The sequence below is a fragment of the Lagopus leucura genome, unplaced genomic scaffold (assembly GCF_019238085.1).
Source record: "Lagopus leucura isolate 7727_CA_CO unplaced genomic scaffold, USGS_WTPT01 Super-Scaffold_739, whole genome shotgun sequence".
In the NCBI taxonomy this organism is placed as follows: Eukaryota; Metazoa; Chordata; class Aves; order Galliformes; family Phasianidae; genus Lagopus; species Lagopus leucura.
Genome location: NW_024962255.1, coordinates 21,521,436 through 21,535,564, shown reverse-complemented (window position 1 = coordinate 21,535,564; position 14,129 = coordinate 21,521,436). Strand labels below are relative to the sequence as shown.

The window sequence follows — 14,129 nt, the reverse complement described above, 5'->3', positions numbered from 1 at the left end:
GATGTCCTGTGTGAATAATGTTATCTGCATATTTTGATGCACAAATACTATCTGATATGTTCCTGCTGTAAATGCAAGTCCCGCGAGCAAGCAGCAAGAACTTCTTCCATGCTTGTCACCAGCCAGCACTAACGGAAGCATCGAGTAGTACACAGCACTCTTCTCCCTTTACACACAGTTTTGAGTTATATTTGGCCCTATGGGGTGGGCCAATGTCTGGAAAAACCAGACAGCTTCAGTGGTGAGATTGGAGTGAGAGTTTTTCTGAGGAAGTTAAGGAACAACCAAAACCATGGAAGCAGCAGTGGATGCTTCTCTGACCCCCTAGCAAATGAATGGAAAGTAATTTAAGAAGTATTTTCAAGAGTTTTACTGCAAATATGACCATCATTTCTTTAAGGAGTTGATGTAAAAATAAAACAGCTGACACTGTCACAGGTGAAATAACTTCCTATCCTATCCAAATTTAAGCAGCCATTAGCAGAAAACTTCCAAATAAAGCATTTATAAGAAGGGTAAAATGCAGTCTTTTCATATATTTAAAAAAAATATCATGGTAATTGAATGCTAACTTAACCACTGTGTGTGCAGCAGGATTTGCTTATTGTATGGTAACTGTTGAGTCACACCCTGAAGCACTGATTGAGCACTTGGGGAAAGGACCAGTCAGCCGTGGGAGCACAGGTGAAGGCAATTCCCCTGGAAGGGGTAGATTCTGGCTGCACCTCTCTTACACTTCATTTAAAGGCTAACTGTTTGGAGATACCTCTCTCGTGGAGTTTTTCCTATGAGTCTGGATCTTCAGAGATGGGTGAGCACTATTCCTTTGTAACCCTTCTATCTGTGCTGTTATACTCCTGTATTGCCCTTTTGCTGTTAACCTTTCCACTTATAACACTTATATATTTTTCTATTCAAAGCTGCTTTTTAATGTGCACCACAACAAATATTCTTTTCTCTTGATAAAGCAGTAAAATGGAATTATGATGCATTTACCTGGTGTTCATGCTGTAGAAACAGAAACTTCAGAGTTCATTCTGAGGGTCATTTAACCCATTCAGGCACCTTTGATAGCATGATTTTTTTTTTTTTTTTTTTTCCATTATGAAGGCTATAATAAGAATACTACAGATCAAATACAATGAAACAGCTTTATCTCCAGAGATTTTCATAAAGGGTTATTACAGAGATGCTGATTTAAAATGTTAAAGTGATTTTTGGGCACATCACCTAAAATCATAACCATTCTAAACACTAAATTTTTTATTTAAAATATTAAGGTATTTTACTAACATATTAGTTTAAATGACATAAGGCTTTATCAAAGCATTTTTTCCAGCAGAACTTAAGCCCCAACAAGTGAAGTTGATCTCGTGCCTGAGGCATCTGCAGTCCTCCAGCAGAGACCTCTCCCAGTGCAGTGACACCAGGTACAGTGCTGTCAGCACCACGGAGCGAAGGGGTTGGGGTCTTTGCTCAGAGAGGTGTCAGGCCCTGGCATTGCTGCCCAGAGAGCGATGGGTGCCCCATCCCTGCGGGTGCCCAATGCTGGGTCAGATGGCCCCTGGTCTGGTGAGGAGCACCCAGCCCACGGCAGGGAGTTGGAACTAGATACCTTTAAAGTCCCTTCCAGCCTATGCCTTCTGTGATTGTATAGTGTGTAAATGTAATAGTATTGCTAGGGGCGTTGTTTAAGGCTAAACAAATATGACTATGCACAAACACTTTTGACAGCTACCCAAGATCAATATTTGAACACAGCAGAACTGTTCAAGTAATACAGAGAGCTGATTAGCTAAGGAGATAGGTAAATAGCTACCAGGAAGTCCTTAATTATATAAATCTGCTGGCTGAAATAAGCTATTGACATGGATATAAAATATTAACTATAAACATAACTTAGTCAATACTGTAGATGCATTGCTCCACCTATTTTCACAATCAGCTCAGAGTTAAATGGTCGCTGCAGGTAGTTCTGCCGTTTTCAATAGGGGTGTGTAGTGATGTCTGTAATCACTGTGAGCCAGCAGGCCAGGATGAACACAGCAAGGAGAGCTGCTGAAGCAGAGCGGTTTCTGTTTCTGAGGATGATACCACACTGCCACCTTCAGCAGGAACAGCAAATCAACATTAATATGAGCATTTTCCTCCGTTCAAAAAAAGAAAGGCTAAAGTGATCTTGATTTTTGTTACAAGTGAGCATTAAACACACTTTCCATCCCCATGTACTGCTGGCATGAGCAGCATTTCGTTGTCATGAAATAAATAGATTAAGCACCTGTACCACTGAAGTTTGCCGTGTTCTGCTAAGGCTCCTTGAATATAGGAATAGCGGGGAAAGACAGGCTAAAGAGCAATGATACAGTGGTAATTATTCTTACTTACTAATTAAACTGGTTTGATGTGAATTTTTCACAGGTATACTGTGGTTGAAAGTAAGTCAGAACCAAGTAACTTGTCTTCTTCCCCCCTATAAGCATACAGAAATACACATCTACAAGAACCGATCTCATCTAGCACATACATGATTTAAAACATAACATTAAATGTTCTGTTGGCATACTTAATGTATGCTTTAGCTATCATATTCTCTGTACTTCTTGATATATAACCTTACTTTTATGGTAAGTCTTGTATCAGTTCAGCAGAATACACTCACCTTGGAATCTCTTGATTTCTTATTTGCTCAAGCCTGTACCAACAGATGAAGAGCTACAAAACTGCAATTTCAGAAATATTAAGGAGTAGCTTTTACTTATTTCACTCCCAGATCCTTTTCTCTGTATAGCCTGTGTTCTCTGATTCATTATTCATTTTCAGGGCACAAAACCGTATTTGTATAGATTCCCCTCCTGTCTGTGCTTATGCCTGCTTTTGTTCTGTTATGAATATCATAATTCATCAGTAAGACAGTCAGACACATAGCAAGGAGATAATGCAGGAAAAAAGCAACAACTTTTTTTCATCTGAACCCACCTTTTATTCTCGTATTTGTCAAACTGATCAGAAAAGTATGCCAGAGTGTGCATCCCTGGGCCAAACACAGGAGCTGAACTTCCATAATCTTGCTCCTCATAATTTAGGTACAGACAGCTCCTATCTTCCAGCTGTTTGCTGTCAGCCCAAACCCAACAGTAGAACATTTGGCCTAAAGATATTAGTTTTCCAGGTTCCTCCATTGATGGAGTATTGTAGTGTTATTCTTATGGTCTGGAAACTCGGTTGTAAGATCATTTGTGTATAGCATTGTTACATCATGGTGGGATGTGAATTCAGACAGAAGATTAATGCCTCAATTTGAACAACTACTAACAGGTAATTTCAATCTAAACTGCAAGCCTTTAATGGAATACATGTAAAAAACAGAAGGAAAATTAAGGACAGAAACAGTACCATAGAATAATAAGAAGAAAGCCCTAGGAGCCATTAAGGTTTTTTACCTTAAAAAAAAAAAAAAAAAAAGTATTTAGAATAAGCAGTCTAATATTAAAAATATACACAAAAAAGTGCTATTTTGAGGCTCTGACCACTGCAGTTCAATTTTTAGATGGCATCTTCTATGTTTTGCTGGTTTTAAGAATGCATATGCAGTTAAAGCTGTACTTTTCAAATGCATGAGTGATGAGGAGACAAGCACTGCATGTTGCAAGAACTGTTAATTTAGTAGACTTGAGCTAAATTATTTCCTTAGTAATTTAAAAGAGACCCTGAAGATAATTCTCTCCAATTTCATCAATTACTGTGTGATTTTGAATCAATGTGTCATCCAGGACCGCTGTAGATGTTGACTCACATTAACTTCCACAGAGCGATCCTTACATGTCACGTATATCTATAACTCCTTTTGAACTGCCTTTGGCATTTCCTGTTCTCAGAAGTAGTTTATTCATGTCTGATAGATCAGCCAGATGTGTATTTTGCTCTGGAAGTAATCCTCCTTATTTATCTCCATGGAAGCTACAGCAGATGCAAAGAGCACAATAACACTATTCTCAGCTACAAAACACTTTTTTCAACACCGTCACCACCATAAGTTATGCATTTTCACCGGTGATGAAATCTTGCTATAATCTGACAGCTTTACAAAGAGAAATTCCCAAACAAATAATGATGTGGCCATCATCTCCTTGAAGTGAGCTTGTAGAAAGTTTAACCTCACCAGTTATTGGCTTAAACACCATTAGTATTTCTACATAGTAAGAAATGAGCGGGCTCATACACACTGTATTTATAACACAGTAAAAAGGAAACCGTACATTTTGATAAATGTAAGGTTAGTAATTTAAGTAATATTTAGGATACTATTGTCTTGTTATTTTTCTCCTTGCATATGCTTATATTAAGCAAAAGTCCTGCAAGCAGTTGTTACAATCTCCGTGTTCATGGGTAAATGTTAAAGTAAATATCACTTAATTCTTCTTCTGTTTATACATAGATATTAGTCCTTAATAGCATATTAGCGTCTACACTGAAGGAGATAAATAGGAGGAAGATTACGGAGTAGTGCATAACCAACGTTAGAATTTGGCTCAGTTTCCCCAGTGTGCTTTTCAAACTTAAGAGAACGTTAGTGATAGGAACTTGTAAAAAATACTGTGTTAATAACTATGGAAGCAAAAATAAATTCCTCCTGTTTGTAAAGGAGAGGAACTTCTACATGGTCTCCCTAAAACTTTAGGTTTCTAATGTTGTGACATGCATTGATATACAGTACAGCAGCATAAATTAAACTGCAAACAGATAAGGCGCATGGTCACAGCACAGTGCAAACCTATTTGGGCTGGAAACAATTCTTTTCTGCGAAAGCGGCATTTCAATTATATATCATCAACTCCTTTCATCTTGCTCAGATCACATAGCAGGTAGGACTTGGGAAATGAATCTTTGATATATTAGTTTTTTGTCTTTTGCATGTCTTATGCATAGCTGATGATAAAAAGCAATGACATTTGAGAACACTGTTGGCTGTTTTAGGTAGACTGATCATGGAGTAGGTGAGAGCAGAAAGTGGCACTTTTTAGCCAGCTACTTTCATGAAGAGAAGGAAAGGTTCAGCTGTTGCTCCAGCTTCCCTCTGGGGAAGACAAGTCAATGATTTTACAGTGATTTGGCATCACCACTAGGGCTGCACAGCAGCAGTGCAGTGAACTTGTCTGGCTGGACACTCACTGCATGCCTGGTGCCTCTCAGCTCCTCCTATTCCTGCTTACAGTTGCAGCTTCCTAACCAAGCCCAAGTGCATTTATCATGGCCCACATAACAGCGATGCTAGAAAGGTCATGATGTATGACATCGTTAATAAACTATACAGCTCCCTGCAGTAATGGAGAAGGTGAAAATGGCACCTTGATGCACTTGCTTGAGGCTTTTTATTGATAGCTGAACAAGTACATTCTGCTCACAATTGAAAAGTGAGCATTTCAGGCTAGTGAGACAACCCATCAAGCCATGTCTTCTAAAACAGCAAGATACATCACAGCTGGAGGCTTACAAATTTCCGCTGTCCTACTAATAAAGTGGAAAATTGTATGTGATGCAAGGCTAGTACAAGCCTGCCTGTTCTCGGCAGAATCAGTTAATCTACCTAGCCTTTCAAGCACTGACAGCATTATACAAAGAAAATCAATCGCCTGAGATAACCAAATCCACTGTCTTCATCTCAGCTTTTTCACTTATTTCATATAATTCTGGAGTATTAACATTATTATGGGCATAATGGAAACATAAGTACTTCATTAAAGCCAGCACCTGGACATATGTAATGGCGTAGAAAGAGCTAACAAAGATGGGACAAATGCATCCTTACTGCTATGAATCAAGTGACAAGCGATACAAACAAAAATATGTGCTTCTCAAAACAGCCTCTAAGGAAACAATGGCTACAGGTGGAGGTGCCTTCCCCTTCCAGGGTGGCTTCACCCTGGGGTGCTTTGACACTGTGTGGGAAGACCTGAGCTTAACATCATACCAGAAAGCTGTGACCTGATCTGAAGGTGTTCAATGCAGCGTGCATCCTGACTGCACACAGCAGCATCTGCACTGCTCCAGACTGAAAGGCAGGGTAGTGGAGCCCCAGCATCAACACACTTTCATTTCAGCTTATGAGTAATCCTGCAAGAGGTCAGACCAACATTAAAGCAAGCCATTAAGCCTCACTGACTTCAGTGAAAGAAAGAGGTGAGAAGCTTGCTTGACAAGTCTTGACAAGCAAGAATTTATCAAGAGAAGAGAAATTTAATTCCTACGTGGATCTAAAAATGAGGAAAATATCCAATACTTACAAAAAATGATTGTATTTTGTGACTCTTGCTGCAGGTAAGCAAGAATTTGTTTTCTGAGACTGAGCTGCAAGATACAAAAGGTGACATGCATTCCTAAATTTGATCTACTTGTGTTTTACTACCCATATTTTCTCTGCAATAATCTGGGACGGTTGCAGAATATATTGCCCTGAGGTCACTGAGTAATCATAATCATTTCAGCGCAACTATTCATGCAGCCTGTATTAAGTATAAGAATTTGTATTTTCATGGGCAAACATTCCTATTGGAGTGTAGATTGTATCAAGTTTTAGAACACTGGCTCATCCTCTGCTACCCATAAAATATATAGTAATCAGAAGGCTTTTTTTCCTGCAGAATTCTAAAGCTGGAGAATGTTTTGTGGTGTTATTTGCATGTCTTCCATACGTTAGCTGGGACACTGTACAGTGAAATATAGTTACCCATAGTAGTTTCAAATAGATACTTCCCAAAAAAGCAGATGGGAATCCTCAACATTGGCATTACCTATCTCAATTTTTAATCAAGTAATATTCAAATTTCATATGCCAGCAGGTGTTTTTCTGACTTTTTGCTCAGCATTTAGCTTAGGTGCAAGATTGAATTATTTGATCTCACTTTCAGGTCCTCACCAAAACTGCTTTTATTCAGGACTGGCTTAGTAAGAATTCCAAACATTTGCTGTTGCATTAATATCTCCAGAATACTACCCACAAAATGTTACTATATAAGTAAAAATGGGAATATATTTTTGTTTATATTTTGTTGATATATTTGTTATTTTATGCATCAATATGATACTTAAATAGAAGTTATAACCTTTATAAATAAGCCCATATTTGTTACTGGGAATGCATTTCAAACAATTAAAATTTGATAGCTGATCAGAATTAATACATCTCAGGAATCCCAGGGATGCAGGGGTTCACTGTATTTTCCATTATTCTTAGGGTGCCAGCCGTTGGAAGTCATTACAGATTATAATGCTTTTTTAATCAGCACTGCAGATTACAAGAGGTCACCAAGGCAACAGTTTGTACTGAAAATCTCCCCCAAAACAACTTACCTGACGTAGGTGCAGAGGGCTAAATGCATGGAGTTAAAATGATTTCGTTCTGGGGACATCCAAATTTTGTGTGTTCTGTGAGTCTTTTCTGCAAGTCGTTCTCTGAAACCATTTCATTACTCTTTACCAGCCTGAGGATGAAGTCAGCTGATTTTCCCAGCTGATGAATGGCTCTATTCAAGGATTTGAGCTTGGGGTTAATAATTGAGCCGTCCTGCTCCAGGGCCAGCCTCAAGGGCAGGTGGCAGATTCCGTGCTTCAGAGGTCCTACTGCTGCAAAGGGAAGGGGCAGGAAATGGGAGCCAGAGGCACTCGGTAGAACCCTCATAATCCAGAGTTAGATTAAGCAACATAAGCTTTAGTTTTACATTAAGACTTTACTGACAAACTACTATTCCAAGTCAGGGGAACCAAATTCATTTTCAGCACTGTCATTTAGCTGCTTCTCTGCAGCAGAGAGTACTGCAATTGCTCATGGCCCAGCTGCTGTCCCAGGTGACCCGAAGTCCCAGTGACAGCCATCTTATGCTCTTCTGTGGAGAGAACAGTGCACCCTGCATAGAGTTTTTTTTTAATGCTTCTCAACTATCTTAATGGCTTGAAGACTTGAAATCCAGATGGGTGCTGTTTTCTGACTTTCTTAAAAGTGGATTACCTTTCAGATTTTTCCATTTGAGGACTATGAATGGTAATAGGCAATGCCACACTGCTGCTTTGAGTTTTCTGACAGATTTCCCATCTGTTTTAAATTATGACCTGCAGTTAGAGGGAACTTGAAATACATGTTAAGAAATAAGTAGGAAAATCCCTAGAATTTTCAGAATCTGATACTTTCCATTAGATATAATCTGTGCTCAGAGTACTAGTGGGAATAATAAACAAACATCAGCATTGTTTCTATGCCAGTTAGTAATAGAACCGTCTTTAAAGCTGTTTTCTCAGTTCCATTGCTGTGAAATGCCACATGGGACCAAACCTGCTGATTCTACTTGCAGCTGTTCTGTAAAAGAAGAAATCAGGGATTTTTTTTCTACTGGGGTTCAAGCTTTATGCCTGACTGATGAATGAAGGATAAGCGCTACACATGTTACAGTTCAACTGTGTTCAAACAAGAGATGTGAGGGGAAGCATCCCAGAGCAAGGACACGCAGCACGTATTCCTGACTTAATATCAGATCAGCATTCAGTATTTGGAGGGAATGTGGGATTTCATGTTTCTAATTTCTCCTGCCCACAGATGCAGTAATAAATAAAGGCTTCAGGCAATAACAGCGACAGAAAGGCACAAGACAGCAAGAAAATACGCTCCACTTTTTCAGAGATGTGCTTTTCTTTCTGGACCTCAGCCCTTGCTATAGCTTGGGGCAAGATTCCAGTGCTGCAGCAATGGAGCGTCAGAGCAGCCTCCTATAAGAAGGCATGGGTAATCATTTTGTAGATAAAGACACAACAGAGGACATATGCCTACTTCTACCATGAGGCTAGCACGTGCTAGAGAAAGGAAACAAACCTTGGATCCTTACTGCTAGAAACCAATGGACTGGACCTCTCAGAATTTGCCTTCCTCAACTGTCAACATCAAAAAGAAAAGCAGTGCCAGTGGTTGAAACCAAAGTTCATAGAATCATAGAATTGTTTGAGTTGGAGGGGATCCTTGTAGGCCATCTAGCCCAAATCCCCTGCAATGAACAGGGATATCTACAGCTCCATCACAGTGCTCAGAGCATGCTCCAGTCTGATCTTGAATATCTCCAGGGGAAAGAGCGTTCCTCTTCTGTCATCTCTCTCCTCTGCAGCTTGGACCAGCAGTTCCATATTTTGACACTGGTAATACTGACCTTGTCAGGAAGGATTTCTTTTGCTTTTCTTTATATCCTAACTGCAGGGAGTGCCTTCTGACAGTAAATATTAACCTGTCAGACATTACTTCCCCCAACACAGCCTGGTATAGGAATTGCATTTCCTTCATCTTGTGTTGTATGGAACAGCATTACTCCAAAGAATGCGATACTTTTGTGCACCTCCAATACATAGACAGATCCTGAGGAAAAAGGTCAGAAAGAAAAATAGTGCTAAAGCTAACGTTTTCCTTCCAATCTCTGCAGAGCAACTTGAACAATGTTACCCGGGAACATCCGGAACACCTGGATAGCATGGAAGTTTCTGGCCAAGGTGGCTGGGATGCAACTATTGCAAGCAGGAAGACAAGGCAATCAGTTTTATGAGAGCTTTGCTTCAGGTACATGACAAAAGAAGTACAATGGGAAGTGCCACTATTGATTTTTTTTCGGCAGACATCCTTCACCACTTCTCTCTACAGCACAGTCAACTCAAAGCCCATTGAGGGGAAAAGGAAAAAAAAAAAAAAGCATCGCTTACCCAAAGAAACTAAAAAAGGCAAGAATAAGCAAAGAAATGGCAGCAGCTGCTCAGTGGCACCCACGGGGCTTAGCCATCACGAGCAGGGGGGGCCCTCACTGCCCACCCTCACGCCCCCGGCCGGGGGCGGGCTCGAACCCGCGGTCCCGCAGTCGCCGGCCGGCTGCCAGGCTGTACGGAGGGAGGCAGCCCCGCACTTCGACCTCTGCCGCGGCTGTAGGTAGGTACGGCACCGCGCCTCGGGACATTGCCCAGCGCCGCTCCTGTCCTTCCCTTGTCGTGTCGTTCCTCCCCACTCTGCTCCATTGCTTTTTTTTTTTTTTTTTTTTTTTTTAATAACAATTACAGTTCTCCCCCCGTTTGAGGTATTAAGATGCATTCCTTTAGGATTAAAATATCAACAGCCAGAATAAGTCAAATTACCATTGGCAAAATAAAGGTAAGATCTAAGGAGTGATTTCTATTTCTCACCACCTTCCCCTGTAAAAAAAAAAAAAAACCAAAAACAAAAAACAAAAAACAAAAAAACAAAACCAAAAAAGCCTGCAAAAACTTGTTTTTATATGTACTGCTGGTTGACATATGGTGAAGCTTCTACAGGAAGGATAGTTTAGGAACCAGCTTCCCTATTTTCCCTCATCGCTCTGCCAGATCTGTACTTCAGCTCAACATGAAGGTCAACACTGCCTATGCTTTAAGAGAAGTGTGCAGTAATTGAAGGAGAAATGCATTGGTTAAGCCTGTTGTTGAGTATTGGGTCATAATGAAGGGAAATATTTGAATTAAGTGAAAGCATTTTGTTTTTCTAGCATGCTTTTTTCAAATAAAAAGTAAATCCACCCAGCTAGCAACAATTTCAGCGTCTATTCAAACGTTATAAACAGGTACTTAAAGGCTACTTTACAATACGATACAACTCCAGGTGATTCTAATGACTGTCACAGAATATTGCTAAAGCAATATGTACTCACAGAATGGGAAAAATTCTGAAGCAGTCGCATGCTTATCCCTGTGGGAAGATTAGTTAAATATGCATTAGTGAAGGAAAAAACACCAAAAATACATGTTTTAATGAAAAAAATAGCGAGCACTTTCAAAGCCCTTTTTGTGATTTCCCCTTGGAGCTCTTGCTGACTTTGAGCTCAGTTCCACATCTGATAGAGCAACACCCTTCTTCTGAGTTGCACTTTGAGTATGAGCACACAGCTGAGCCCAGGACACCGAACTTATTTGAGACTATTCACATTTTTGTGTGGTTGGGTGGTAAGAAGTATTTCATCTGTGAACATCGTTTGCTAATGTGTATGTCTCTACTGAGTAATTTTAATTAATTTGGGCCAGCTTGTCTCAAATGCAACAGCTTCCTTGACTGAAAAAGACAGAAATGCTTTAAAATGTGATTATCTCCTGTCTTGTCTGTCATCCTTTTGCACTGCTTGAAATGGTTTGGGAATCTCCCACTTCCTGGACGCTTAGTTCAGCAAAGAATTAAAATTTGAGACCCAAGCTGATGGGAGGTGCTTGGAGGCTGTGTCTCCAGAAAACTAATGCTTTCTGCACAGGTTTTGACTGTTCTTATGCCAGTCTGTCAACAAGAAAAATCTATTATGCAGATTCATAGTTTGCATGGACAACAAGGCATCATTAGGCTATATTCCTCCAGCTAAAAGCCTTGCAGTTGTAAACAAAATCAACCGCAAACTGGGGGTCTGATGCTGTTGTGAATCTTAGGGGCATACTGAGAAATACTCAGCCAGGAGGAGAGATGGGGATGGCTTTAAGCCTGATCTGCTACCGCAGGGCTTGGGCCTCAAGCGCGTGTTCAGTCACGTGCATAGAAGTCTCTAATTCTCTTATCCCAGAGGCTGCATGGAAGCAAGCTGAGGGGAGATGAGCTCAGTTCTGGGCAGTTTCCACCTCACAAGAATGCTATATTGAAGCTCAGATATCAGGGTGTGTGTGGGGGGACTCCTCCAGGTTATAAGCCAGAAGATCTTAGCTTGTTCTTAACTTTCATAAGGAATGATAATTGAAGCTGGCATCAGAAAGACATAGTTTCACTTGTCTTTTCAAATCAAGTTATTACTTTCATAATCTGAAGCAGCATATTCTGTCCAATGTGATGAATTTTCAACTATTTATATTAATCTTATCTACTTTGATAGTGCCCAATCAAAACAGTGGCTTCACTTTAAAACGGGCTGCAGAAACAAGTTAGGCTGGTTTGTATGGCTAGTCAAGTATGGTTACATACCTGCTTTCAGCTTTCACTTATGGGTCCTTTAGAAACCTGATGACCCAAAGTTCTCTCCCAGGTAGCTGCCAGGTCTCAGGTGACCAGGAACTAGTGCTCGAGAGATGGGTGTTCACTGTGTTGAAGCTGCCTGCACCTTTCTTGCCAAGTTAAAAGTGCCTTTGAGGTTAGATTGATCATCTTCAGCCTCTTAAGGCTGTATCGATCTTCAACATTCATCCTTCAAATAGTATGAGAACTGAGCACCTCTCTACTGTTTGCTGCTGTGGTATGGGCACGTGAAGGGTGACCATCAGCCACCAAAATCTATGTGATAGGAGAGTATCCATGGCTGCCTAGGGAATTGAGCACAGGCATCTTGCAGTGCTGACGTACACCTTCAAAGCCAGCAAAGGTCTGAGAGACAAGCGTATGGCAAAGAAAGTGATAGAAGTGCATTTGAATGGAATACAGGCACTACAGAGCAATAACAGGCAATGAAGGAAAATTGGCTCACCTCTTCCTATAACCACTAACAGCTCAAGAGGAGCACAGTCTCTATCCAGAGAGATACTGCCTCCTCAGCTGCTAACCCTTAAATGAGGGTGAGGAGGGGTGCACTGCTTGCATCTGAGCTACCTGAGTTAGCCATGCCTTCTCATCTGATGCTCGACCATTGATTCAGGCTGTGGCCTGGCAATTCTACTGTAACAAGCAACCCTTGAACATCTTCAGATGTCTGTAGAGGGCCAATGACGCAGATAGAAGAACTGGGATGTACCAAGGAAAGAAAGTATAAAAACTATGTACACACATGTATAAGCAAACGCAATCTCACGAACTTTCAATCAAATTGCTGTGTGGCACACATACAGATTTTTCAAGCCATATTTAAACAGTAAGGAGTGGCATATTTAAACAGTCACAGGTTACTCTTGAATACATTTATTAAAACTTATTCTTTGATTGCTTATTACTACATCAATTTTTATAGGTTGTTGAAGCTCTGTTTACTGTATTATCATCTCAGTGCTGTGATACTTGGAAATAGGACACCTGACACTTACTCTCTTGTTTCATGAAGGTAAATTTCAGAATTGCAGTGCCCTGAACACCCTGGTGTTGTCAATCTAGGATTCTTTTTTCAGAAAACTTTAAAACTGTCACAAAATTTCTGCCAGTTGATTTATTGTTTGAAACTAAAATGCACAGAATAAAAACGTGGATGTACAAAATAATCCCATTCTGTATCATGTAAATTACGCTGATGCGTATACATTGATAACTGAGAACTTGGTTAGCAAAAAAACCTCAAACTAGAAAGGCAAATGTATCTAACAATTAGACAGTATTAAGTGTGTGAAAATACTACTAGTGATTAAAATGACTCCATTAATAGATTTCTCTGGTCCAATTTGTGTCCTTCCAATCTATGTTTTGAAGACTTTACATGTCATCTTGTGTTATTTGGGGTACTGAAATATATATTGTATATTTGACAAAAACTTATGAGCATAGAACTTGAGAGGTGTTCTACAGGTAAAAGGAGCATACAAGAAAGCAACAATTTTAGCTCTTACTTCTATTATCTGGCACTTGTGGCAACTCTGTTGATTAGAACATTGAAGCAAAACTGAAATCCAGCACTTCATTTGTGAGCTATTGCTGGGTATGTCAGCTGCAGGAGCTCAATATCCCTTCAGCTCCTAAGATAGCACTGGATGGCCCTATACTCAACATCTGTCTCTGCAAAGGAAACATGACAAGACAGCTACTTTCTGTGGACCATGTAAATCTAAATTTCCTTACTTGCCCAGGGAGACTTTACTTGCTTTATGCCCCTGCCAGGCTAGAGATATGCCTAGGGTTTAGGAATAAGCTAGCTGGTGTGCCAGCAGCCAGTTGTCAGACAAATAAATGGGGGCCTCTTGTAATAGGATGCAGACATATGCATTGGTCCACTCACATCCATCAGTTCCCAGTGAGATCTGCTGCTGCCCAGTTTTATTCCTTCTAATTTGATCCATTAAAAACAAACAAACCATGCTGTCAGTGACTACAGCTCAGTTGTGTGCAGTTGATTTCACCTAGCGATGAGCAAAATTTAACCTTCTTTTTCACTTGCTGCTTGTGCACAAGTGAAGGAAGACACAGGATTATATCCCACACA

At 40.2% G+C, this 14,129-nt stretch overlaps 2 protein-coding genes and 1 long non-coding RNA gene across 8 annotated transcripts in view; 2 read left to right on the top strand and 1 right to left on the bottom strand.

The window, feature by feature from the left end:
- ENTPD1 (ectonucleoside triphosphate diphosphohydrolase 1) overlaps nucleotides 1-7,499 on the bottom strand; it is a 48,507-nt gene extending 41,008 nt beyond the window's left edge. For 3 of the 5 annotated variants that reach the window (XM_042863166.1, XM_042863172.1, XM_042863170.1), the window contains exon 1: nucleotides 7,348-7,499. The gene's annotated coding sequence lies outside the window, so the exon portion shown is untranslated. Of the gene's footprint in view, nucleotides 1-2,385; nucleotides 2,463-6,281; nucleotides 6,315-7,347 lie in introns of those variants that run through there. The other 2 variants (XM_042863168.1, XM_042863167.1) reach the window with 2 other exon arrangements.
- On the top strand, nucleotides 748-9,487 carry LOC122175477. The gene is made up of 3 exons (XR_006177415.1): nucleotides 748-811; nucleotides 1,343-1,430; nucleotides 9,453-9,487. It is a non-coding gene; the product is annotated as an uncharacterized LOC122175477 (long non-coding RNA).
- Nucleotides 9,488-9,908: 421 nt separating this feature from the next.
- The window catches only part of LOC122175406 (gamma-aminobutyric acid receptor subunit pi-like), a 43,733-nt gene continuing 39,512 nt past the window's right edge, over nucleotides 9,909-14,129 (top strand). The window contains exon 1 of one of the 2 annotated variants that reach the window (XM_042863070.1): nucleotides 9,909-9,946. Coding sequence is in view for 1 of the 2 variants with exons in the window: in XM_042863069.1 (XP_042719003.1) it covers nucleotides 13,038-13,043 (6 nt within the window). In the remaining variant the exon portion in view is untranslated. Of the gene's footprint in view, nucleotides 9,947-13,000; nucleotides 13,044-14,129 lie in introns of those variants that run through there. The other variant, XM_042863069.1, reaches the window with a different exon arrangement.